Raw genomic sequence first — 25315 nt, forward strand, 5'->3', positions numbered from 1 at the left:
TTACTCGTTGCTAGTTTTGGATAAACGACTATGTAAACATGATAAACGGTCGATTAAACGAAAATGACGTGCCACTATGTAGCATTTAAACAGTGTACAATAGGCTAAACGATTGTTTAAGCAAACAACACCTAAGAACACATCAAGAGTTTTTCTAAAATTCACTATCTCTAAATCATTATTTAGAGAGTTATTTGAGTAAAATTTGCTTTTTATATCTTTGTATCCTTCAACAACCGTTTAATATCCTGTGCACACTCTAGAGCGAGAACTGCGGATTAGAGGATATCTATATTTAGAGGTCCAACTAGAGAGGATGTTAGATGATATTTTTTTCACCAAAATCTTTTTTTTAACTAGAAAGGATAAATATAAAGAATCTCTTAAAGTTGGAACTAGTTGAGAACCTGAGGTACAACTATAAATTAGTGAGCTACTCTCTCCGTCCAAAAAGATTCATAGAGGTGAATGGAGGCGAAGCTAAAAAAAAAACCCTCCAAGAAACCAAAACGAGACCAAAGTCGGGCCACCAAAACGATCACCGATGCGCTGCGCTCGTTTGGGCCTGCCAAATTTGGTTTCGGCACTGTATCTAATAGCCCACGAAACAAATCAGTAGTGTTTTCCCCAAGCCCACTACACTACAGAGCCGCTCCATACTGTATAACACCAACTCTGACCATCATCGCCTCCTCCCTCCGCCGTTTCCCGCCCAAATCCCCACCGCCGCCCAAATGTTCTTGTCGGAGGAGGACGAGTCCGCCGCGGCGCAGAAGCTTGCGGGCTTCCTCTTCGATTCCTACGCCGACGACATTCACCGCATCCTCCTCGACGACGATCCCTCCAAGCTCCATTTCCCGCTCGTTATTGAGTGCGTCCTCCCGTTCCCGTTCCCGTTCCCGTTCCCCTTCACCAAACCCTAACCCCATCTCCACTCGCAGATTCGCTGAGCTTATGGAGTTCGACCCCAAGTTCGCCGGCAAGCTCTACTTAGATCCCCATAAGTACCTGCCCTTCCTCAAAGACGCCGCACAATGGGCCCAGGTCAGCGAACCATCTGAGCATACAACCACCTCCTGCATCTCCATGCCCATTCCCCATTCTTCTGAAACCTTAATATTGCCTTGCAGGACAAGGTGTTGAAGAAACTGGGGAATTCGAAAACCACAGAGACAAAGAAGTCCGTGCATGTGCGTATCGATGTCACTGGATCGCCGCTAGAATCCCCTGGTGCGCACGTGTGCTACCCTTGTGCTCGTTCGAATGCCTGTGTGGTGATTTGTTCGCGCTATTTGGCGGGCCACTTCATCATATTCGTAGTTTTGTGGTGATGGAGGTGTTTTGCACTTTTGCAGAGGTCTCCCCAAGTATTGGAAAGGTGAGGGTGAAGCACATGAGGAAATTGATTGCTCTGAAGGGAACTGTGATCAGATCAGGTGGTGTGAAGATGATTGAGTATGAGAGGTGCTACATGTGCAGGAAGTGCAAACACAGGTTTGTGATTCATATTTCAGGACTTCTTGAATACGTACACAATAAAATTCGTATCGGCGCGGTTCTGTTATTTCAGATGGCTATCTACCGATTAAGCTGGTTAGGTAGAAGCGTCCTTTAAAAAAGTGAGAAATTTCCTAAAACTAAAGAGGAGTTTAATATTTCTAGCTGGGCTGGCAATATTATATAATTTCTGTTACATTTTTGTAACACTAAGGACCCATTTGGTAGTGATCCAGATTCTCCCTAAAAATGATTCTCTGTTGAAACAGAATCACTTGCTCAATTCCTTGTTACTGATCCAGATACTCGCTGAAATGAACAAGAATCGGTTGGAAACAACCTTTTGGGTGATTATACCTCCCAGTGTTAAAATGAGAAACGTTTCAAGGTTATTCAGGGTGAAATGTTACTAGTTTTTTCAGCATCTGGTGGAGATTCAATGCTCAGAACCAGAAATGTTTGACCCATCCAAACGGGAAGCCTATTTGGGTTACTTGAGTCTGTAAGCGAAAAGATCCATCAGCAGGAGTCTCTGTCATTCTTACCCTTTGGTTATATTATATTTTTTTCAAGAAATTGTTGGGGATATTCAGAGTTGAAACTGTTTGTTGATTGCCTTGAAAGTTTATATAAACTTCCAGATGATTATTTTGTGACTTGACAAGTTGACATATAGCAAGAAATGTTGTGACCTCATCATTTCTTCTAAGAAGAATTGTTGAACATTGTGGCATACTCTGGATAGACAATACCTAGATTTTCTTTACCTTGAACAGCTTTGAGGTCTATCCTGAGCTGGAGGCTAGGAATCGTATAAATCTTCCTCCATTGTGCCCAAAGGTATTTGATTTCCTTAGTAGATTCTTTTACTGCTGTTTTTTTTTCTTGTTCTACATATATCTGTCAACATGTCGTGAACATTTGCATTGTGCTCCGTGATAGGGAGGCTGTACAAGTGCTTCTTTTCAGTTCGTAGAAGGTAGCACCATTTGCCATGATTACCAAGAAATCAAAATTCAAGAGAATGTACAGCTTCTTGGTATTGGGTCTATACCCCGCTCCATGCCTGTAATTTTGATGGATGACCTTGTTGATAGCATTAAAGCTGGAGGTAAGCAGCCTCTTTGTGATTTATCCATAGGATCATGTGGAACGACTATTGGTATTATTTTGTCCTCCATGTCCTCAGTCCTTATTCTGCATTCTTTTTTTCCCCATTTTTCAAATTTCTCAGTTGTGTTCAGAGCTCAAAAAATTCAGGAGCTTTGATATAGTTTGGAACAGCTTGAACAGTTCACTTTATAACATTTCAATGTTGGTTTCTTGTTATTTCCAAGATGAAAAAGTCAAAAAAGGAATATGTTGTATGTACTACATGAGTTGTGTATAATAGTCATCCATTATTATGCTTAGCCATGTTTGTTGTTTCTACAGATGATGTCATTATTACGGGTATATTATCTGCCAAATGGTCTCCTGATATTAAGGATGTGCGGTCCAACCTTGATCCTATGCTGCTTGCCAATTATGTGAGGTAATTTGATTATTTATAATTTGGTCGTTCAGCAAGCTTTGATTCTATTAACTTTGAATCTCTTGATCATGAGATTAGAGTTTTAGTCATACTTTCAGCTACGTGATTAGTCAATTGCAATTCTTTATTCTTTGAAGTATTTCATAGCATAGTATGCTTGATAAGAATCTGGAGGGTCCTGTTCATGCATCCAGGTCAATCCTGTGATACCAAATCAGCAATAAGATTTATCATGTTAATTCTAGTTGAAAATTGTTCATGCTTTCTTATGCCTGGCTTGTATGCAGCCAACAAAATAGGGGCCTTTGTCTACAGTCTATGACCTGACTCATTGACTAGTTTTGCTTTGGTCACTGCATTGTAGTTTCCTTGCCACCATCTACTAAAGTACTCAGATCAGATGTCATCAGAGGTAGTCATATGTTTAGACTGTAGAAGTTTGCAGTTATTTTTATTTGTCCAATGGATGGTTTCTTGTTTCTGGTTCAAGTTTGAACAATGTCAGTTCCTTTCATTCGTTGTTCTTATGTTTACGAATGACTGTGCATTTAGGAGAACAAATGAGCTGAAGGCTGATGTGGACATTCCCGCGGAAACTGGAGACGAGTTTGAGTGTTTCTGGGAAGACCATGCTCCCCTACAAGGTGCTTAAGTTCTGGTTCTTAGTCTGTGCCTGGGTATTTGTAGACTGATCTAAACCTAGCTTTCTACCCTTTAAGCATATATAATGCATTTCATTTGCCAATTAGTATATAATGCATTTCATTTGCCAATTAGTTGCGTGAAATGGGAGCCTTCTGGTGACAGCTCACTTTTATCCATGGCAGCTGTAAAGATCCTATCGGGTCAGAGGTCACCGAACTTTAAAATGGGACTAATCCATCATTGAACTTTCTAAGTAGATCACCCAAGGTCACTTTAGTGCCAACTTGTATAATTATGCTCACATTTAGTGTCACTGTGGTCGCGTAGAACTTATATATACACCAAGTCATCTATTTGACATTATTTTACTCTAGTGCTACTATGGATTTGTGAGAGTTTTGGTGATCAGCGACACACGCGGGGTGTATGTGGATTGATTCTGAAGATGCAATGTGCTGATTTGGTTCATGAGCACACCACAAGGAGGCAATTGGAAGTTTGGAACACTGTCACGGGTGGTTGCATGACTTGGGTGGGCTCCTGCTGGTGAATGTTGAGTGTAGTTTGTAAGTGCTGTGGGTTTGAGTTCTGCTGTTCGAATCGACTGTAGAGAGTTTGTGAGCAAAGAAAAAGTACGGACCGTCACAACCTGCAGGCATGCAAACAGGAGAGGAGATTGATCTCTCTTGGACTTAAGATTGGTTTCTTTATCCAACCACTGTTCAGCTGTAGGTTTAGTCAATATACAAGCAATAGTGTCATCTTCCTGCAGTGCACTGGGCAGCATCCCAGCAAGGATTGGGTGGCTGCACAACATGAATTGGCTCCGGCTGCTATGTTTTTGCATTCGATGGAGCACTGTCACAAGATGTGCTGGTCAGAGGCATGGCATCACATTGTCCTGTACTACAGTATAGTGTCTATGTCAGTGTGAAATAGGTGAGTTTGCGCGGACCTTACACGACCCACTTAGAAAGTTTAGTGATGGATTAGTCCAATTTCAAAGAATCTTAACTACGAAGCATCCTTAGATCAGGGGATTAATATTGTAGTTTGGACTTTTGGAGTGACGGATATGATAGATGAAAGGGAAGGAACTTTAGGACGGAGATGGAACTGTACATTGGGACAGTTAGGGTGTGAAAAAGACTAAATCCCTCTTCGCTTAACGATACCAGCCAGCTACCCTCCATTTCAGAAATGGTTTCTCTCCTAGCAAAATATATCTAAACCAATATGCCTATTTTTTAACCTAATTTAAACATCTCAAATTCTTATTGCCAGCAGCTTATCTCCTAAATAAATGAAAACCAGTTAACTTGGCTGTTGCAACAGTACCACAAGGGTAATGTCCAGGCCACCATTACTGCTGCATATCACAACTATCACATTTCAAAGCAGCTCTTGCTTGACCCGTGTGGTGGTGACCATGGTTGCCACCGTTGGTGCCCACATTGCCGAAATGGCCTGTGTCACACATGTCGGCATGTGATCAGCTGCACTCCTGCAATGCAATGTGACATTGCAGCCTAGTGCTGAGGATGATGCTGATGACAATGTTTTGGGATACATGATAGCCCAAGCTGCAAGGGAGGGTTTGCTGCAGCCCCTCTCAACAAGGAACCTGCAGCACCGCATCTCCCTTTATGCGGATGATGTGGTGCTCTTTCTTCGACCAGAAGTTAACGACATTTCTATAACAATGGATATCCTCAACATTTTTGGAGAAGTGTCGGGGCTGAAAACAAATCTACAAAATAGCAGTGTGCTGCCAATTAGGTGTGGGGATTCAGAATTGACAGATATTCAGAACCTGCTGCCTTGTGCTCTTGCTGAATTCCCATGCAAATATTTAGGCTTGCCTCTTTTCTTGAAAAAACTAAACAAGAGTCAAGTGCAACCCATCATTGACCGCATTGCCGATCAACTGCCGGGCTGGAAGGCGGAGTTGATGACACGGGCAGGAAGGAGGATTCAGGTTCAATTTGTGCTCACTGGGATGCTTATATATATTGTCATGGCGACTGACCTTCCAGCATGGGCTATCAAAGCAATTGACAAAATTCGGCAGGGTTTTCTCTGGCGTGGTCGCAAGGAAGCAAGGGGTGGACACTGTCTGGTAGCATGGGTTAAGGTATGTCGGCCAACTGAGCTCGGTGGACTAGGGATTTCAGACTTAAAAACACTTGGCTGGGCTTTAAGAATGAGATGGTTATGGCTGCAAAAAACAGAGCCAGACCGTCCCTGGGCTCATCTCCCAATTCATGTTCCTGAGCAGGCGAAAGCTTTCTTTGCGGTGGCTGTTATCTCTGAAGTTGGTGATGGCGCGCATACCCTTTTTTGGACTGATAGGTGGCTGCATGGTCAGTGTATAGCTGAGCTGGCTCCTCAACTGTTTGCTGCCATCCCCAAAAGACGGACCAAGCAGCGCACAGTCAAGGAAGCTCTCATTAACCATGCTTGGATTGCAGACATTAAGGGGGCTCGAACTGTTGGCGTAATAGTTGAATTTCTGCATCTATGGGATATAATTGCAGACACTGATTTACAGCCACAAAGGGAGGTCAAACATATTTGGAGGTTGTCCTCAAACGGTCAGTATTCAGCCAAGTCGGCATATGAGGGTTTTTTCTTGGGTGCTACCCTATTTGCACCATGGGAATTGGTTTGGAAGACTTGGGCGCCACCAAAATGTCGGTTCTTCATGTGGTTAGTGGCGCATAATAAGTGCTGGACAGCTGACCGCCTTGCACGACGGGGGCTACCCTCGTCCGGATTGTTGCCCACTTTGCGATCAAGAGGAGGAAACTGTAAACCATCTCCTGGTTGGTTGCGTCTTCGCTAGGGAATTCTGGTTCTATTTGCTAAGGCAGGTCGGTCTCCTGGCTTTATCTCCACAACCTAGTGAAAGCTCCTTTTTTGAGTGGTGGGACAGAGCTAATGGTACTACTCCTGAGCAGTTAAGACAAGGGGTTAATTCCCTAATCATGCTGGGGGCTTGGATTCTTTGGAACCATCGCAATCGTTGTGTTTTTGATGGAGCGGCTCCAAGTATCGCTGGGGCTTTAGCCATGGCTGGTGAGGAACGCCGACTGTGGACCTTGGCAGGGGCTCGAGGGTTATCCCTCTTGTCAGCCCACCTCCCAGGGGATTAGTTTTTTTTAGGTCTGTGTGGGTCGCCTTGCAGCCAGCTCAGATGAGCTGGGTCTGCTGTGTTGAGTTATGTGTGTGAGTGCGTTGTGTTGGGGTGTGTGTTGTTTTTGTGTTGGGTTCTTTCACCCATTTTCTTCTTAATATAATGATGCGCAGATCTCCTGCGTTTTCGAGAAAAAAAAATGATGCTGACGACACAGGATATCATCGTAGGGAAGAAACAATACACTTATGTGCTGCAGTGGTCAGACAGATGTGCTGAATGCCGATATTGCAACCTTCCCTGGTGGCTGGTGCACCTGGTGTGATCCAGAGTTCAGACAGCATAGGATGTTCTCATCCAACTCCACTGAAAAACAGTTATGGACCACAATCCACAACAGCCTTCATTCTCGCCTTCTCGGAGGTGGTTCCTTAGATCCTTAGGGAATAAACACTGTACTGACCACTAAGGTGGGATGGGCATTGGAGGATGAAGAGGAAGGGGCTATAACTATAAGAGAGGGATGGACCATGACTTTGGTTAGGTGATTATAAACCTTGAGTGAGGAAATGACTATTTTCTTTGCTTAACTGTGAAAGTGGGCCACCCCATATTTTATAGTGGGTTCACTCCCAACAAAAAATGTCTAAATTAAATCTTATGCCTTAGCTTTTTGTCCTAAGTAAACTTGAATTCTTATCTCTGACCAAGCTGTTTGAAAATAGCTCGTCTCCCAACCAAGCGAAAGAACCAACTTGAATGCTACTGCAGCTATGTACATTAATGTTTACATTACCCAATACTGTACTAATGTAAACTGCTTATTCTATTTCTCTTATACACAGGAAGAAATTTAATCTTGAAAGGCATCTGTCCTCAAATTTATGGGCTATTCACGGTGAAGCTTGCAGGTTTGTAACTCTAAGCTGTATTGTTGTCCTACTATTAACTAGTCAAGTAGTTGTACAACTGTGCAGCTAACCTTGATATATGCTCTTAGGAATTAAATTGCACACAAAGTTAAAGCAGTGTGACTAATATAAGTCATTCACGTAGCTAACCTTTTCTTTTCACTTCCTATAGGAGCAAGAGAGTATTTTTTTTTACTTTACTTATTTCACTTGTATGTGGTACTGTATGACCTATTGAAGTAATTTATCATCAAGCTGTGCCTGGCAAACTATAATTAAACAACATTAACTGCACTACACAATGGCTATCAAACAGAAAACTGAAAAGCTTATACCAAAAACCTGACATAATTCATTTTTCATTTGCTCATTCATCCTGTCTTGTTCTTTATGTGTGCCATGCGTCCACCCTCATGTGATTCATAAATCCCAAGTCTTAAAACAACACAGCTGATTCCATGGTGTTGCTTGATTTTCAATATCCATAATCACCTGGTTGAATTTATATCAAATGGCTGGGAACCCCCAACAAAATTGTATTCTATATTAAAATTGACTCCAAAGAAAAATAAGAGAGAGCCATATCATATTAAATGCCTGGTAGCATCTGATAATGATTCAATGCTTCAAAATATTTCGTTAATTTATATTATAAACCTAAATTATAGAGAGTTCTTGTTTGATCTAGATATTTTCCTATAAAAATGCACATAGACTTTTTTAAGTTGTCATATGCCAAATAAATATATTATAACATCACAATGTTTAATGATTCCAGTTGCTCTTACATTAATTGGTGGAGTGCAGCATGTTGATGCTTCTGGGACAAAGGTTCGTGGAGAATCCCATATGCTTCTTGTTGGTGATCCAGGTACTGTATTCATGATGTGTATACACAAGTAGCAATTTCTCCATGGGGGGCTGCAAGGTTGGATTTCTTTTGAGAGTGGGTAGGAGTTGTGCCTATAATGCAAGAAAAAAAAAACAGAATAGAGGTTATAACAATGCGCCGAGAGACTGTATTGCACGGACATGGACATGGGTGTCGGAATCCAACTTGGACTCCAGTCACTTCAGCCATAGATTTTGGAGTTGCCTGGAATCACTTGGAACTCGACCAGGGTGTCAATAGACTGACTCAGAAACAATTTTTAAGACTTGGTGTCCTGGTAGCAATGTTAAGGAGTCATCAGAAGAATTTTTTTAACTGCCAGTTAAAATAAATAAGTGCTGTCATCTGAGGTCTATGTTGGATGGATTGGATCAGAGAGGTTAGTAGTAAGAGGTTTATGGACATGATCCTGGACCTTGTCAGTGCAGCTGGGGAGCCGTGGTTGGCTACTGCACCAGCGAGACTGGGGTAGAGAAGCACAATGAGATAATAGATCGATCCATTGCTTAAATATGATGGGTGTGCCAGCATTAATAGGCAAAAAGCTTGACCCTAACTATTTATGTAAAATGAGGGAAAACATTATTTAGAAAAGGAAAGACAAAATGGCAACTATATTTTGTTCCATTGAATTTCAGGTACTGGTAAATCCCAGTTTTTGAAGTTTGCTGCTAAATTGAGCAACCGCTCTGTGATCACAACTGGTCTCGGAAGCACCAGTGCTGGTTTAACTGTCACAGCTGTCAAGGATGGAGGTACTACGTCTGACATAGCATTATGCTGTTTTTTGTTTCATCTGCATCTAACAACGATTTTGTTTTCTTTTTTTGTGGCGATGGCGGTGGTGGGGGTGTAATGTCAGGGGAGTGGATGCTTGAGGCTGGTGCACTTGTTTTGGCTGATGGTGGTTTATGCTGCATAGATGAATTTGACAGGTTATCAATCGCCAGTTTTCTATTTAATACTGTTTACTAGTGCAATTAGGCCCTGTTTGGGTAGTGTCCCCAACACGCCAGACAGTCACGGCATGCTGAAAACGTGGTGAACTATTCGTCCGCTGAAGATTTGCCAAAAAAGAAAAAAAAAAACAGCTTCCTACTAAAGGAAAAAGTGCGGCAGCCTAACCTGTGGCAAGATATGGAATCTAAACAACAACCTCAACTTCTCTGACGAATTTTGGCGAGATGTAGAAGTGATCAAAATACGCCCTGAAATTCAAGACGTTCCAATTCCTAAACTATATTAGAACTCATCTGGGCATACAAAATAGTACTAACACCATCCTCTGCACTCTGCAGTTCTGACATCCGATAACAGTGCTACATAGATGTATACACATGCCTAGTATAAGATGTCCAATATTGCAGTTATTCTTTTTTTGTATACTCATCATGTATGAGATGTATATACATGCATGTAACAAGTAAGCACCACCCTCTTTAGGTAGAGTAAACAGTAAATCTGCTAAGGTTAGGGGCCCCTTTCCCCTATGCCCCTTGGTAGGCGCCCTCGTGGACCTGCTACAGGGCTGAGTCTGATGATGATCACTTATGTCCCTGGATACACACAATGGATCACAGATATAATCTGCATGCATAATTTTTACCTGATGCATAGCTCATCTTATTGTGGTGTTGATACTTCTTATAAGTCGTGGTATGCTATGTACTGCTTCTGGGTTCTTGCCAATATGATTATATAACCTGATTATCATGGAGGTCTATGACACCTAAATCTGACATTCTTCTCAATAGCATGCGAGAGCATGACAGAACAACAATACATGAAGCCATGGAGCAACAGACAATAAGCATTGCGAAGGTACTGCTGCTTTTAAAAATTGCCAGTTTCTGTACTGCTCACAGTTACTAGTGTGGACTTTAACTCAGCATTATTACTTATTTGTCTTCCAGGCTGGATTAGTTACAACACTCAGTACAAGGACTACTGTCTTTGGTGCCACGAATCCGAAAGGGCAATATGACCCTGATGAAAGTAGTGCTTTTACACATCAAGCAATTATATAGCTTAGTTAATTCAGTAAAACGTTGTCAGAAGTCAGCACTGTGTTACAGGCATATTTACTTCTGGGTTCCACTCTCACCCATAACACGATGGTGTTATTGGGCTATTGGCTAGTTAATTTCTTAAGATTCACTCGGAGGACTTCCATAACATGTACTTTGGGGCAAACCATTTTCAATTTGCTTAACAATATTAATTTAGCAAGGCATCAAAAAACAAATGCACGCTTCTAAGATTTTATGGTTGTCCCTTGCTAAAGCTGCTAGATATTTTTTCTTCGGATACAAATTTTGTTTTTTTAAATCCTACGGTTTTGTAAAATACTTCTATTTTGAGAAAGTAAAAGGTGTGCAGAGCAAATCCTATAGTTTTAAAAAACCATAACATTGCTAAAACCATCTTTTCGGAGTTTCTGCACTCAGGACGTCCCACCCCACCCCACCCCCACCCCACCCCCCCCACACACACTTTTATTTTTAACATGGTCTTGCCCTTCTGCATGTCTTTGGTATCTGAAACCACAGTTTCTTTGTACCCTGTTTTTTTCAGAACATCCAAAAATGCCTTGTTCCCACTCTGATTATATCTTTGCTTTTTGCCTTTCAGGTTTGTCTGTGAATACAACACTTTCAGGACCACTGTTGAGTAGATTTGATATAGTTCTTGTTCTTCTGGATACACAAAATACTGATTGGGATGAAATAGTTTCATCTCATATATTGAAGGAGGTACACTTAATCCATAGGCATGAAAATAATCTATAAATTGTCAGTCATCGAACAAAAATTCTATTAAGAAATGTTTTTTTTAAATGTGCAGAATTTAGATGAAAAGAAAGATAAGACAAATGCTTCTGGTAAAGAGTGGACGCCCCCCAAGTTGAGAAGGTGGAGACCTTTGATGTGTTGCTTACCTCCCATGAAATAATAAGGCTGGTGCACAACAATACAAATAAACTTATTTTAACATCCTCACCTCATTTATCAGCTTCCAAAACTGCTGTTTTATCAGATCGCTAATGAGCAGCAGAATGTTTAAAGTGCATTTAGCTAAATCTGCTGTTCTGTCCTGAAATTTTTCGGTCTTTCGTTGCCAATACTAATAATACTATTGACAGTTAAGCCTAGTTGCTATGTATCTTACTTTACTGTCTTTACTATTTCCTGTCATTTATTTTCAGGCTTCTAAGCCTTGTATTAAGAATATGCCCAATATCCACTTTAGTGGTTAGAATATGATGTGGAGTAGGTAGACCACTTTGCTATATAAGCAGTGGATAGGACCTTCTTGTATTCCAAGTATTGCTACCTTCAGATTCAATCCAAGCGGCCTATGGCCAAGCTGCCCTCTGGGCTTACCCAAATCTGAGATCCATTTGTGGGTGTATGTGGGCAACAATTGGTATCTAGAGCCTATGGTTCTTGAGTGAGCGCCATGTCCACCGCCAGTCAGGTTGCGAGAGCGCGCGCCGCCGCCGGTGCGGTGATCAATCCCGGCGGTGACGCAGCAGGAGCCAGAGCCGGTGATCGCGCGACGCGCCTTGCTGCCGCAGAGGCAGCGGCTGCGGCGCTGCGCGCCGAGATGGAGCGGGAGCCGGAGCCAGCTGGAGGATCGCGTAGCCTGGTTGGGCGCCGCCGCCAGTCACTGTCACCAAAGCGGCGTCGTGGTCGTCGCGGCTGCTCCCCGGTGCTGCAGATGGTCTACCGCGACTCCGGAGCGGGAACGCCATGGCCGATACTTACCAAGTCGAACTACCATGAGTGGAGCTTGCTGATGAAGATCAAGCTGCAGGCTCGACGGCTGTGGGAGGCGGTCCACGTCGGCGGCGTCGACTACGACGATCACCGGGCGCTAGAGGCATTGTGCGCCGCCATCCCCAACGAGCTTGGCACCTCCCTCGCCAACAAGGCCACGGCGAAGCTAGCGTGGGAGTCGATCGCCGCGACGCGCGTCGGCGGAGATCGTGTGCGCTGGGCAAAGTTGCAGCGCCTCCGAAGGGAGTGTGAGCAAGTCGAGGACTTTGCCCTTCGCCTGACCAACCTGATGGAGTCGATGGCGCGCAACGGCGACACCGACCTCACGGAGGAGCGTGCGGTGAAGTTCCTCCGCTGCATGTCGAAGAAGTATGCGCAGATTGTCATGTCGATCGAGATGCTTCTCGACTTCGAGCAGCTCACCATCGAGGACGTGACCGGGAGGCTCAAGGCGGTGCAGGACCGTGAAGAGGATCCTCAGTCTGAGCCGGCCGCTCTCTGAGGCAAGCTGTTGTACACTGCTGAGCAGTGGCGTGCCTTCGAGAAGAAGAAGGGAGGAGGGCGCCGGATCGTCCAAGGACCGTTGTCGGCATCCCCGTGGAGGCAAGAAGAACAAGCCCAATGGTGACCGCGATGGCGGCGGAGGACAAGCAGAGAAGGCAGGCGCCGCTGGCGGTGAATGCAAGGCGAACCACAACGACACCTACCTCAATTGCAACCGCGCCGGCTACTAGGCCAGGGACTGTCCTCATCCTCGGCGTGAGCGTGGCGAATGTCGCAGAAGCAGAGGAGGAAGCCGCTTTGTTTCTCGCGCATGGCTTCCTGGAGCTGGACGCGGAAGGGAGCAGCGACAAGGCGCAAGCTTCAACCTTCTGCACCGAGTCCGCCGTCGACCTCGACATCGAGGAGCCGCGAGCCCGTGCCTTCCTCAACACTGGCTCTGGCGAGGACAAGCTCGACGGCTGGTACCTCGACAGCGGCGCCACCCACCACATGACCGGTCGTCGCGAGCTGTTCACCGACCTCGACTGCAATGTTCGCGGCACGGTGAAGTTCGGCGACGCCTCCAGCGTGGAGATTCAAGGCGTCGGCTCGATCGTCTTCGAGGGCAAGACCGGCGAGCATTGGGTGCTTCACGACGTCTACTACATCCCGGCGCTGCGCAATTCGATCATGAGCCTCGACCAGCTGGACGAGGGCGGCTCAAAGGTGGAGATCGACAAGGGCGTGCTGAGGATTTGGGATCGGTGCGGCCGGCTTCTGGTCAAGGTCCGGCGTGGCGCCCATCGCCTCTACGTCCTCCACCTCGAGACGGCTTGGCCGCTCTGCCTCGCCACGCGCAAGGATGACGAGGCGTGGCTCTGGTACGAGCGCTTCGGCCACCTCCACTTCGACGCGCTGCACAAGCTCGGCAAGGAGGACATGGTGCGCGGACTGCTGATGATCAAGCACATCAGGCAATTCTGCGACACCTGCGTCATCACCAAGCAGAGAAGAGCTCCCTTTCCGGCTGAAGCCCTACTCGAGCTTGTTCACGGTGATCTATGCGGACCCGTGACGCCGGCAACTCCCGGCGGCAGGCGCTACTTCTTGCTGCTGGTGGATGATGCCACCCAGTACATGTGGGTGGCTCTCCTGATGACCAAGGGGCACCAAGGGCGCTGCTGCGGACGCCATCAAGCACTTGCAAGCAGCAACAGAGAAGGAGAGTGGTCGCAAGCTCCGGGTGCTGCACACCGACAACGGCCGGGAGTTCACCGCCGCGGAGTTTGCCACCTACTGCGCGGATGAAGGCATCCAGCGCCACTTCTCTGCCTCCTACTCACCACAGCAGAACGGGGTCGTGGAGAGGAGGATCCAGATGGTGGTGGCCATTGCGCGGGCACTATTGAAGCAGCGCGGCATGCCGGCCAAGTACTGGTGGGAGGCGGTGGTGACGGCAGTTCACCTGCTGAACCGATCACCGACGAAGAGCTTGCAAGGCAAGACCCCATACGAGGCGTGGCATGGAAGATCATCGTCGGTGACACACCTGCGCATGTTCGGCTGCCTTGCCTTCTCCAAGGAGCTGAACCAGGTGAGGAAGCTTGACGATCGCAGCAGGCCGGGTGTCTTCATCGGGTATGCAAAGGGTGCCAAGGCGTACCGCGTCCTCGACCCGGAGTCCGAGCGCGTGCATGTGACGCGCGACATCGTCTTCGACGAAGAACGCGGCTGGGATTGGACCAAAACTGGAGTCAGCATCGGCGGTGGAAGAGTTCACCATCGACTACATGTGGATCGGAGGGGCTGGGGGAGCACAGGGTGCATCTCCATCGACGGTCGGGGCATCAACGCCGCTGGCAACGTCCCCAGCTCCACCGCGCTCACCGTCACCAGTTCCGGGGGAGCCCAGGAGCGTGACGACGGTAGCTGGCACTCCACCTGTGCCCCAGCCTACTTCACCGGTGGCATCTCCGGCTGCTGCATCACCTGTGTCCCCTACCGCCACACCACCGCTTGTTGATCAAGCTTCGGTCGAGTACGCCACGCCACTGGAGGATGATGAGGACCGTCTGGACGCGTTCTACGATGATGAGCCTCTCCACTATCGCACGGTGACGAACATCATCGGCGACGGGACTCCACCAGGACAGGCGCCACGGCTCTTTGCCTAGCTGCACCTGACGCACGTCGGTGAGCCAACCATCTACGCTGAGGCGCAAGGCGACCCAGCATGGCATGCGGCAACGAAGCAGGAGCTCGAGTTTGTGGAGAAGAACAAGACCTGGGAGCTCGTTGACTTGTCTGCTGATCACCGCCCGATCACCCTGAAATGGGTGTTCAAGCTAAAGAAGGATGAGAAGGGCGCGGTGACCAAGCACAAGGCACGGCTGGTGGCACGCGGCTTCGTTCAGCAGGAAGGCATCGACTACGACGACGTGTTCGCTCCGGTGGCGCGCATGGAATCGGTCCGTGTCTTCCTTGTGCTGGCTGCCTAGGTAGGATGGCGAGTCCATCACATGGACGTGAAGTTCGCATTCCTCAATGGCGACCTCAAGGAGGAGGTGTACGTGCGTTAGCCGCCTGGCTTCGCTGTCGCCGGGGAAGAAGACAAGGTTTACCGCCTGCGCAAGGCCCTCTACGGCCTGTGGCAGGCACCACGTGCCTGGAACACGAAGTTGGACGCCACGCTCAAGGCAATGGGCTTCCAACAGAGCGCGCACGAGGCGGTGGCGTACCGGCGGGGCAGCGGGCGTAGATCTCATCATCACCGGTGCCGAGGAGGAAGAGGTGAAGAAGTTCAAGGCGCAGATGAAGAAGTTCGACATGAGCAACCTCGGCCTTCTCTGCTTCTACCTTGGCGTCGAGGTGCGCCAAGATGCTAGCGGCATCACCCTCCGTCAAGACTACGCCAAGTGGATCCTTGAGCTCGGTGAGATGGTCGTCTTTAACCCAACTCACACGCCAATGGAGGAGAAGCTCAGGCTTAGCCGTCACAGCACGGCGGAGGAGGTAGACTCCATGCACTACCGACGGCTTGTCGACAACTTCCGATACCTGCTGCTCACCCGGCCGGACTTGGCGTTCACGGTCGGGTACTTGAGCCGGTTCATGGAACGGTCCACGGTCGAGCACCTGCAAGCCATGGAGCGCGTTCTCCGATACGTGGCCGGGACCCTTGAAAGGTCCTAATGGCTAGAGGGGGGGTGAATAGCCTAATAAAATTTCTACAACAACACTTAACAAATAGTTAGACAATTAAGAGGCGAAGCAAGTGTTGCGCTAGCCTACTCAAAATGCAAGTCACCTACCACAACACTAGTTTAGATAGTGTCGATTCACATAAGAGCTATGACACTATCCTATGTTAGTGTGTTCTCAAAGACTAACTAAAGAGCTACACCAACCAAGCAAACAAGCTCTCACAACTAGTTACACTAAAGAGCTTGACAACTAGTTTGCGGTAATGTAAGGAGAGTGATTAAGAAGGTTATACCGTCGTGTAGAGGAAGGAACCAATCAATCATAAGGATGAATGACAATGAAGACCAATCACCTCGGAATCAATGATGAACACAATGATTTTTACCGAGGTTCACTTGCTTGCCAGCAAGCTGGTCCTCGTTGTGGCGATACACTCACTTGGAGGTTCACGCGCTAATTGGCATCACACGCCAAACCCTCAATAGGGTGCCGCACAACCAATACAAGATGAGGATCACACAAGCCACGAGCAATCCACTAGAGCACCTTTTGGCGCTCTGCCGGGGAAAGGTCAAGAACCCCTTACAATCACCACGATCGGAGCCGGAGACAATCACCACCTCCGCTCAACGATCCTCGCTGCTCCAAGCCGTCTAGGTGGCGGCAACCACCAAGAGTAACAAGCGAAATCCGCAGCGAAACACGAACACCAAGTGCCTCTAGATGCAATCACTCAAGCAATGCACTTAGATCACTCCCAATCTCACTATGATGATGAATCAATGATGGAGATGAGTGGGAGGGCTTTGGCTAAGCTCATAATGTTGCTATGTCAATGCAAATGGCCAAGAGTATGAGCTATAGCCGGCCATGAGGCTTAAATAGAAGCCCCCACGAAATAGAGCCGTTATACCCCTTCACTGGGCTTAACGCGGGCTGACCGGACGCTCCGGTCAGTTGACCGGACGCTGAGCCCCTAGCATCCGGTCGCTCGTAGTCAGCCACGTGTCCCGACTTCAACGGTCATCTGCCTTGAACCGGACACTGCGCCTGAGTTGACCGGACGCTGAACACCCAGCGTCCGGTCGTTTATAGTAAGGTTCCAAAACCGATTTTTGCCGACCGGACGCGTCCGGTCATGCTTGACCGAACCCTGCCAGCGTCCGGTCACAATGTGACTTATTGTGCTGACCGACAACACGACCGGACGCAGCCCTTTAGCGTCCGGTCGCAGAGCGACCCAGCGTCCGGTCGTTTGACCGATGCCAGCGTCTTCGCTGCTACACCTGACCGGACGCGCCGGTCCAACCGAGGCCAGCGTCCGGTCACTTCTAGTGACCTCCGTCTTTTCTGTCTAGGGCGCCGGTGGAGTTTCTTACTCTTGCTCCCAAACTTCACCACCCTTATCAAATGTGCCAACCACCAAGTGTATCACTTTGTGCACATGTGTTAGCATATTTTCACAAACATTTTCAAGGGTGTTAGCACTACACTAGATCATAAATGCATATGCAATGAGTTATAGCATCTAGTGGCACTTTGATAACCGTATTCCGATACGAGTTTCACCCCTCTTAATAGTACGACTATCAATCCTAAATGTGATCACACTCTCTACGTGCCTTGATCACTAAAACAAAATAGCTCTTATGGTTTATACCTTTGCCTTGAGCTTTTTGTTTTTCTCTTTCTTCTTTTCAAGTCCAAGCACTTGATCATCACCATAGCATCATCTTCATCATGCTATGATCTTTGTTTGCTTCGCAACTTGGAGTGTGATACCTATATCATGATCACTTGATAAACTAGGTTAGCACTTATGGTTTCATCAATTCAACAAAACCAAACTAGAGCTTTCAACCCTGGACTACGGTCTGCACTACAAGAGGGCCCCTTACATGGCGCGCTTCATCGGTTACTGTGACAGTGACCTCGCCGGCGACATCGACACAAGCAAGAGCACTAGTGGAACCATGTTCTTTCTTCGTGACCGCTTGGTCAGCTGACAATCCATCAAGCAGAAGGTGGTGGCGCTGTCGAGATTGTGTTATATTGCATTGGGCCTCATGGGCTGATTATATAGAGTACATAGGACTAACACCTCACGTGGTTAGACAATGTGGTACTATTCCTAGTTACTCTAACATCCCCCTGCAGTCACAGCGGGAGCGCTGCAGATGGTGAGACTGGAGAAGAAGCTAAAGCTAACATCCCCTGCAGTCATAACAGTCGATGCGGCGCATATGATGTGGCTGGAGAAGAAGCTGATGAGTCCTCATGCAAGGCGGTAGCCCTTTGTGCCGATGTCGAGGTAGCTGAGCGTGAGGGCGCAATAGCCGTGGTCGAAGAAGCCGTGCTGAAGATGGCCGAGGTTGACGTAGTTGTGGTCGGATTGCCATGTCGATGGAGCTGCAGGCGCGCGGGGGGCGCCATGATGATGACGGAGACGCGTCGAGGCAGTCGTCGTCGAAGGGGGCGATGCCGAAGTCAACGCAGTCAAGGCCGTCGTAGACGTAGAAGAAAGGCGACGACGCAGTCGAGGCAGACGGGGTAGGAACGGGAGGGTCGATGCCGAAGTCGATGCAGTCAAGCCACCTGTGCGCCGAGGCGTGGGCTGGGTTTGCCAGTCCCAGCAACGCATCGGGGACGAAAGCACGCGTCGGTGTTGCCAATACCGGGCGTACAAGGTAGAGGGCCCCAACCACGGTGATGCTGTCGACGTGGTTGTGCTGGACGAAGAAGAAGCAGTGCGAGAGTGCGAGAGCAGACGCATCGGCGAGCAGGGCTCAGCGACGATGCGAGGGGTGCGACCGGCGAGCATGGCTCAGCGACGGCGCGGGTAGCGGCAGCTCGATGATGAAGACCCAATCAGCAGGACGAAGACCTTGTGCAGACGGATGGCGCAGCAAAGAGTGCGCAGTACAGTCGTCGATGCACAGGGGACGGTGATGTAGATGCAACGGCGAAGCGGACACACGGGCGGCGGTGCTGCAGCCCGACGAGGCGACACGGCAGCAAGCCAGCAGCCCTGTTGCTCGGAGAAGATGCGCATAGTACTCGGCGATGGACGTCACGGGAGCCAGGTGGATCGCGCATAATCGGTTGTACGGACCGAGTACGCGCGAGGTGGAGCGACGATGGAAGAAGCTGGCGGAGGCGTCCCGATCTGTGGTGGTGATGACGAACCGACGATGTAGACATGCGGACTGAATGACCGAGAAGCGACGCCGGAAGGCGTCCCCTCGGCATCGCCTGCCCCGGCCAGGCCGCACAGTCGAAGATGTCATTGTAGTCGATGCCAATGCCGGAGTAGGTATGCGCGAGGTCGACTGGCGATGGGCGACTCAATCCCGATCAGTGATCGGGCAAACCAAAAAGATACAGCAGCAACGGATCAGGTGTACCCCGGCAACAGTGCGCCTCAGCGCGGCTCGTCCCGGCTCGCGGCACGAGCTGCCGGAGTCGGACGGGGCTGGGCGCACGGCGGGTCGCGGTCACGCGAGGTCGCACGAGGATGACGCAGATTGGCCGGCCGCCACCATGGCAGCGCGGTGTTGGGGTCGATCTGCCCGGGCCACCACCACGGCGGCGCGGGATGGGGCGACGCCCAGCATCCTCCACGGCGAGCGCGGAGAGGGCGGCGCGCGCCGCGAGAAGACCCGATCTGCCGCTTGACGACGACGAAGATGGCGCGGGATCAATAGGATCCGGCGCCTAAAGAGGTGGCGCTGCCCCCGGCGGAGATCGATTTCTCCCCAGGGGGCGCGCGGTGCGGAAGCGGCGGCGGCTAGGGTTAGGATCTAAACCTAGGCGAATGATACCATGAAGGAGAATATAATTGGTGGAGATTGTGTTATATTGCATTGGGCCTCATGGGCTGATTATATAGAGTACATAGGACTAACACCTCACGTGGTTAGACAATGTGGTACTATTCCTAGTTACTCTAACAGAATACATTGCCACTACCACTGCAGCAACACAAGCTCTGTGGCAGTCAAGGTTGCTTGGAGAGCTCCTCGGCAGAAAGGTCGATGTGGTGGAGTTGAAGGTGGACAACAAGTCTGTTCTAGCTCTGGCCAAGAATCTAGTCTTCCATGACAGGAGCAAGCACATCCGGATCAAATACCATTTCTTCAGGGACTGCTTGGAAGAAGGGACCATCAAGGCCAACCACATCGCCATTACTGATGAGCTGGCAGATATCCTTACCAAGTCGCTGGGCAAGGCCAAGTTCCAGGAGATGAGGAGAAGGATCGGTCTGAAGCAGATCACTCAGCACTAGGCTTAGGGGGAGATTGACAGTTAAGCCTAGTTGCTATGTATCTTACTTTACTGTCTTTACTATTTCCTGTCATCTATTTTCAGGCTTCTAAGCTTTGTATTAAGAATATGCCCAGCATCCACTTTAGTGGGTAGAATATGCTGTGGAGTAGGTAGACCACTTTGCTATATAAGCAGTGGCTAGGACCTTCTTGTATTCCAAGTATTTCTACCTTCAGATTCAGTCCAAGCGGCCTATGGCCAAGCTGCCCGCTGGGCTTACCCAAATCTGAGATCCATTTGTGTGTATGTGGGCAACAACTATAATACCCAAGTATTTCAAATTTAAGGTACATCAATTATGTAAGGAGGCAGTTTAAACCAGTGCTGACAAAGGAGGCAGAAAGAGTTATCTCGAGCTATTATCAGCTACAGAGAAAATCAGGAATACATAATGCAGGTTAGCCTTAGCCAAGCACATATTCTTGCCTTGACATTTTGCAGCCTCTAAAAAAATAAGCTTCTAAATTGCAGCAAGGACAACGGTGCGCATGCTTGAAAGTTTGATAAGGCTAGCACAAGGTCTGTTCTGATCTCCTATGGTTCTTTTCCTCCTTTCACAATTGCTATTCTTGATCCTTTCATTCCTTTGTTCTTACCATTTATTTTGTCTGCTGCAGCACATGCAAGACTAATGTTCAGAAATGAGGTTAGACAACTTGATGCCATTGCTGCCATATTGTGCATGGAATCCTCCATGACAACATCTCCAATAGTGGACATTGTTGGAAATGCTCTGCACTCAAATTTTAAAGATGACCCTGATGAAGAATGTATCCTAACATGTGATTTTGTAGCCTACTTATTCAAGAATATCAAGGACTTGAGTCATTTCTTCAGTAAAAACTAAAAACTGAATTCGCTTCGATGTTTTTCCTTTTATTTTGCCGTGTCCATGAAAATACTTATCTATTTCTTTGGCATGCCCGCAGAAGCAATGATAACAGGATGTACATTAGATGTCTTCGCTCAGGAAATGTTAATTTTATGCGGTAAAACGTATTTCTTGTCGCTAACTGCCTTGGTACCATTTGAGATGCATCCATCAGGAAATGCATTGTACAGCTGGATTCTGTAAACCTGCAAGCAGCTTTCCTGTGTGTTTGTTTTTCTTGACATGCCATAGATAAAACACAGGAGAAGAAGATTCTCAAGAAACTTGGACTAACTCAAGGTTCCCCATAATTCAATACAAACATCAGTTGCTGCATCCTGTAGATTTATTAACATATGGACTTACATGCTATTCTGCACAATGAATCAGTGATACATGAAGGTAAACTTGATACTTGTGTGGCAGTTTGGCAATCCTTTCAAAATTGCTGGCATAATTAGATCGACAATCAGCATTCCTCAAATGAACTACTAAGTCAAGCACTGCAGATGCATAGTTGCATAAGAATGATGACAGTAATGGAATGATGATTACAATGTTAATTTCTGTTCTCGTAGCTTGTGGTTCATCTAAAAGACTTGGTTAGAAAAACTGCTTCTGAAATTCTAAAAAGCAAAATACTAATTCATGATACTTGCCTAGTTGATGCTTCATCATTACTGTGACTGAGATTAATTTATTTGCTATTGAGTTATTGTCTGATCGACTTCATGTGCAGTACTGCAAACTTCTGCGTGGTCACCACCTCATATCTCATCCTGGCTACCCCTACCCATGCTCAGTTTTTTGATGATTTCTCTTGGTCATCCACTGACTTCGATTGAGGCATGTTTTTCTGTCACTCAGTCACTTATTCTGCTAACTGAAAGATCAGTGTGGTAGGATTCTTCTCACGTGGTGTGTATAGGTGTCCAACTTCTAGAAAAGTTCATCCATGGTTAACTAGTGTCTTGATGATGTCCATCTTGCCCTTTGTGAGTGGACCTTGGCTGACTTGTTGTGTAAAGAATTTAAATTGTTTAGTAGACTATTGTTCGGGGATAAAAGTCTCTTATTTCCTATTAATTTAATTTTTTTTGATGTTTAGCCCATCTCAATGCCATTTGATATAGATCAGTTTTGGTGTTTGTTCCTCAATATTCTCTACGAGAGGATGTGGATTAGAGGCACCGACAGTTTCTTGGTACTTAGAGCAATGAAATTATCAATAGCACCTGCACCCTTGAGTCCAACTAGGTTAATTGGCGAGCTAGGAACAGTTTCAGCATCTTTGTGATGAACTAGGTCAACCATCTAGGGCAAGATGGAACAGTTTCAACATCTTTGTGATGGACTAGGTCAACCATCTTCCTCGTCGACATCCTCTTGCCAGTCCATTACCATGGATTCAAATCCCTCGACACATGGATGTCAAAGAGGGGTGAGGATTTGGTGTTGACATTCCTCCGAGTGCCCTCAAGTAGTGTTGGCAAGTTATTTTTTGCAGTTTCCTCGTACTCCCATTGTAATACTTCAACCACTAATGTTTCCTTACGGACCTAATCGACACTGAGTGTTCGGCTGAGCGGGATTATTTCCTGTTCATGCTGGAAAACACTTTATATTGGAATGTTGTGAGAGAAAAACACTGCTCTGGCTAGAAAAATAAGCCGAACAAGCCGGCTTAAAGTGCAGCCGAACACTCAGTGGAGAATGAAGTGGAGCTAGGTTGCCGCAAAAATGATGGAACAACATTCGTCTCAGTCTGTGATTCTGAGCTCCACCCATAGTACGCTGCTATGTCCAGCATCTCTAGGATCTTGTTTTACCTCGTGTTGCCAGTGTTATGGCTACACCTGGAGAAGTTCTTAGCGGTGTGTTGATTGGATCACAATATTTTGTCCTGATTTCACTATAGCGATCATACAATCTTGCATCAGAGTGTTGTCGATGTCATTCAATATTTTGTCCTGATTTCACTATAGCGATCATACAATCTTGAATCAGAGTGTTGTCGATGTCATTCTCGTTGCATGTACCCTGTAGATTTCGACGAGAGTTGCCTTTTTTTTTTGCGAATACATTTCGACCAGAGGAGTTGCCCTTTTTTTTTTTTTGTGAATACTCACCCCCCTATGAACGCATGCATGCAAATCCTACATCTATGAGCATATACGAAGACTGATCGAGCCGGTAAATCCTTGAAATTGATGAAGTCACCATAGATGTCTCGCTATTGACGGGGTCTCCTACTACTAAAAGCACAACGCCGTCAAATCCTGGAAAATTCGCTCCCACGAAGAGTCGAACCCAGGATCTAGGGTGCTACTGAGGCTCTTGTAACCATTAGGACATACCCTTTTGCGCGAACAGGCCTCTACTAGCTGAACTGGCTAGGCGGTTCTAGTAACACTCCTCTTGTTCTGGATTAGACTCCCTGAGAACGAAATTTAGTCTAGAGTTAAAAAAAAATCTCCTGGTCTATCTGAAGCAGGAGCAACGCCTCGTTCCAAAGTGCGAAATAATCACTTTTTTTTAAGCCGTGAGAGCGTCTTGAACCGGAGCAGGAGCAATGCCTCCATCCAAAGTGTGGAATGATCACCACTGTATAGAAGGCGGCTCCTGCTGGTCGCTTCTATCATGGCGGAGGTTACAGCATATCACGCAAATGAACTAACGCTCCAATATACACGAACATGATAAAAAAGAAATCATGAAAGGAACGTGATAACAATAGCAAAACTGGCAACATAACATACATCCAAAGTATCCAACTACATACAGCCACCACCAGCACAGCAAAAGCACCAATAAAAGTTTCCTGAGTCAAAAGAATTCCCTGGTAATGGTAACTAGTCAAGTCCCTCAACCAATACACGAATCCATGTCGTGCAGCCTAACAACAAACGGCACTGCCTCCACCCTGGGCCCTGGCCGGTCCAGCGGGCCTAGAACGCGCCGAGGTGCACGGCCACGAGCCCAGCAAGGCCCAAGCCGGCCCACGCCGCGGCGCTGAGCCCGGATGCACCGGAGGTGGACTTCTTGCCCGGCGGCGAGAGGGCCGTCGTGACCGGGCTCTTGGGCGTGACGCTGCCGGAGCTCGAGGGGGTCTTCGCCGACGGCGTGGTGTCGGGCGCGTCTGGGGTGGTGTCCGCGGACGCGGCCGGGGCCGGCGCCGGCGCCGGGGTGGCCACGGCCTTGGCCACGTCCACGACGAGCTTCATGCCGCTGCTGCAGTGGCCCGCGACGCCGCAGATGAAGTAGTGCTTGCCGGCGGTCTTGAGCGTCACGGTCGTGCTGCCGGCGCTGTCGCTGCTGAGCGCCTTGCTGGAGGAGCAGGCGGCGTAGTCCGCCGCGCCCACCTCGTCCACCGTGTGCGCCCCGCTGGCGTACTTGAACTCTGAAAAGAAACAAAAGTTGCAATGAGCAGGGGCACCACTTTGATAGAGTTTTGCTGTCGTGGCCGTACATTTGGGACAAAAGCGAGCAGTTCAGGTTGTATATATATGGCGCTAACCGAGAGTGTCGCCGATTTTGAACTTCTTGCCGCTGGCCCAGGTGGCGTAATCGCCGGTGGTCGTCCAGCCGGACGCGTCCCCGATGGTGTACTTGGTCGCCGCCGCTGCTGAGGCGCAGCTCACGAGGAGGAGCGCGGCCAAGGCCAGTGACGCGCCACCGGAAGCCATTGCAGCAGCTATCAGGGATCGATCGAACAAGCTAGGACTAGGAGATCAAGGCAGATCCCAAGTGCATGAGATGCAGAGGCGATCCCAAGCCAATGCTCCTTTATATCCATGGCATGCACAGTGTATGTGACAGACAGTACGTGTACGTCGCAGCAGCTGGGAGTTGGTGAGGTGGCTTTCGTTGCAGTTGGTTGTGGGTAGGAACAAGTAGGAAGGTGCTGACGATGATCTTGGATGCACTTGCACAGACAGACACGAAATGGCTTAGAAATGACTCTACCAGTTTATACCTTTTGGAATGCAAAGCTTTTCGCCGCCTTTTTCAGTTGCGACATCTTTCTCACGGCGGAC

The 25315-nt window shown here is 47.8% G+C and overlaps 2 protein-coding genes across 4 annotated transcripts; one reads left to right on the forward strand and one right to left on the reverse strand.

Moving 5' to 3' along the window:
• The first annotated feature begins 713 nt into the window (after positions 1 to 713).
• Positions 714 to 22852, forward strand: LOC136521437 (probable DNA helicase MCM9). Of its 3 annotated transcripts, XM_066515175.1 has the most exons (21): positions 714 to 871; positions 942 to 1044; positions 1131 to 1230; positions 1356 to 1494; positions 2274 to 2337; positions 2440 to 2608; positions 2932 to 3031; positions 3584 to 3675; positions 7658 to 7723; positions 8502 to 8594; positions 9254 to 9370; positions 9478 to 9550; positions 10370 to 10436; positions 10529 to 10610; positions 11247 to 11368; positions 11460 to 11527; positions 20695 to 20804; positions 20879 to 20926; positions 21025 to 21177; positions 21531 to 21680; positions 22018 to 22852. In XM_066515175.1, the coding sequence occupies exons 1-20, from the start codon at positions 735 to 737 to the stop codon at positions 21587 to 21589; spliced, it is 1962 nt and encodes a 653-aa protein (XP_066371272.1). In that variant the 5' UTR covers positions 714 to 734; the 3' UTR covers positions 21590 to 21680; positions 22018 to 22852. The 3 variants fall into 3 exon arrangements, with proteins under 3 accessions (XP_066371272.1, XP_066371271.1, XP_066371273.1); XM_066515174.1 differs by lacking the exons at positions 21531 to 21680; positions 22018 to 22852 and having other exon boundaries at positions 21025 to 21509; XM_066515176.1 differs by lacking the exons at positions 20695 to 20804; positions 20879 to 20926; positions 21025 to 21177; positions 21531 to 21680; positions 22018 to 22852 and adding an exon at positions 20059 to 20654.
• A 1160-nt stretch (positions 22853 to 24012) lies between these two features.
• Positions 24013 to 25046, reverse strand: LOC136522055 (blue copper protein-like). Its single transcript, XM_066515844.1, has 2 exons — positions 24796 to 25046; positions 24013 to 24678 (listed from the first exon to the last, which is right to left on the reverse strand). Exons 1-2 carry the CDS (start codon positions 24962 to 24964, stop codon positions 24227 to 24229), a joined length of 621 nt encoding a protein of 206 aa, XP_066371941.1. The 5' UTR covers positions 24965 to 25046; the 3' UTR covers positions 24013 to 24226.
• Positions 25047 to 25315: the final 269 nt, after the last annotated feature.

This window comes from Miscanthus floridulus, chromosome 18 (assembly GCF_019320115.1).
Source record: "Miscanthus floridulus cultivar M001 chromosome 18, ASM1932011v1, whole genome shotgun sequence".
In the NCBI taxonomy this organism is placed as follows: Eukaryota; Viridiplantae; Streptophyta; class Magnoliopsida; order Poales; family Poaceae; genus Miscanthus; species Miscanthus floridulus.

What these genes read in the sequence shown, in the direction of transcription:
- LOC136522055 (XM_066515844.1), bottom strand. Translation starts at nt 24,964, where the DNA reads ATGGCTTCCGGTGGCGCGTCACTGGCCTTGGCCGCGCTCCTCCTCGTG. An exon ending in CAAAATCGGCGACACTCTCG is followed by an intron (nt 24,679 to 24,795) that starts GTTAGCGCCATA and finishes GTTTCTTTTCAG; the next exon opens with AGTTCAAGTACGCCAGCGGG.
- LOC136521437 (XM_066515174.1), top strand. Translation starts at nt 735, where the DNA reads ATGTTCTTGTCGGAGGAGGACGAGTCCGCCGCGGCGCAGAAGCTTGCG. An exon ending in TGCAGGAAGTGCAAACACAG is followed by an intron (nt 1,495 to 2,273) that starts GTTTGTGATTCA and finishes TACCTTGAACAG; the next exon opens with CTTTGAGGTCTATCCTGAGC. An exon ending in CATCTCATATATTGAAGGAG is followed by an intron (nt 11,369 to 11,459) that starts GTACACTTAATC and finishes TTAAATGTGCAG; the next exon opens with AATTTAGATGAAAAGAAAGA.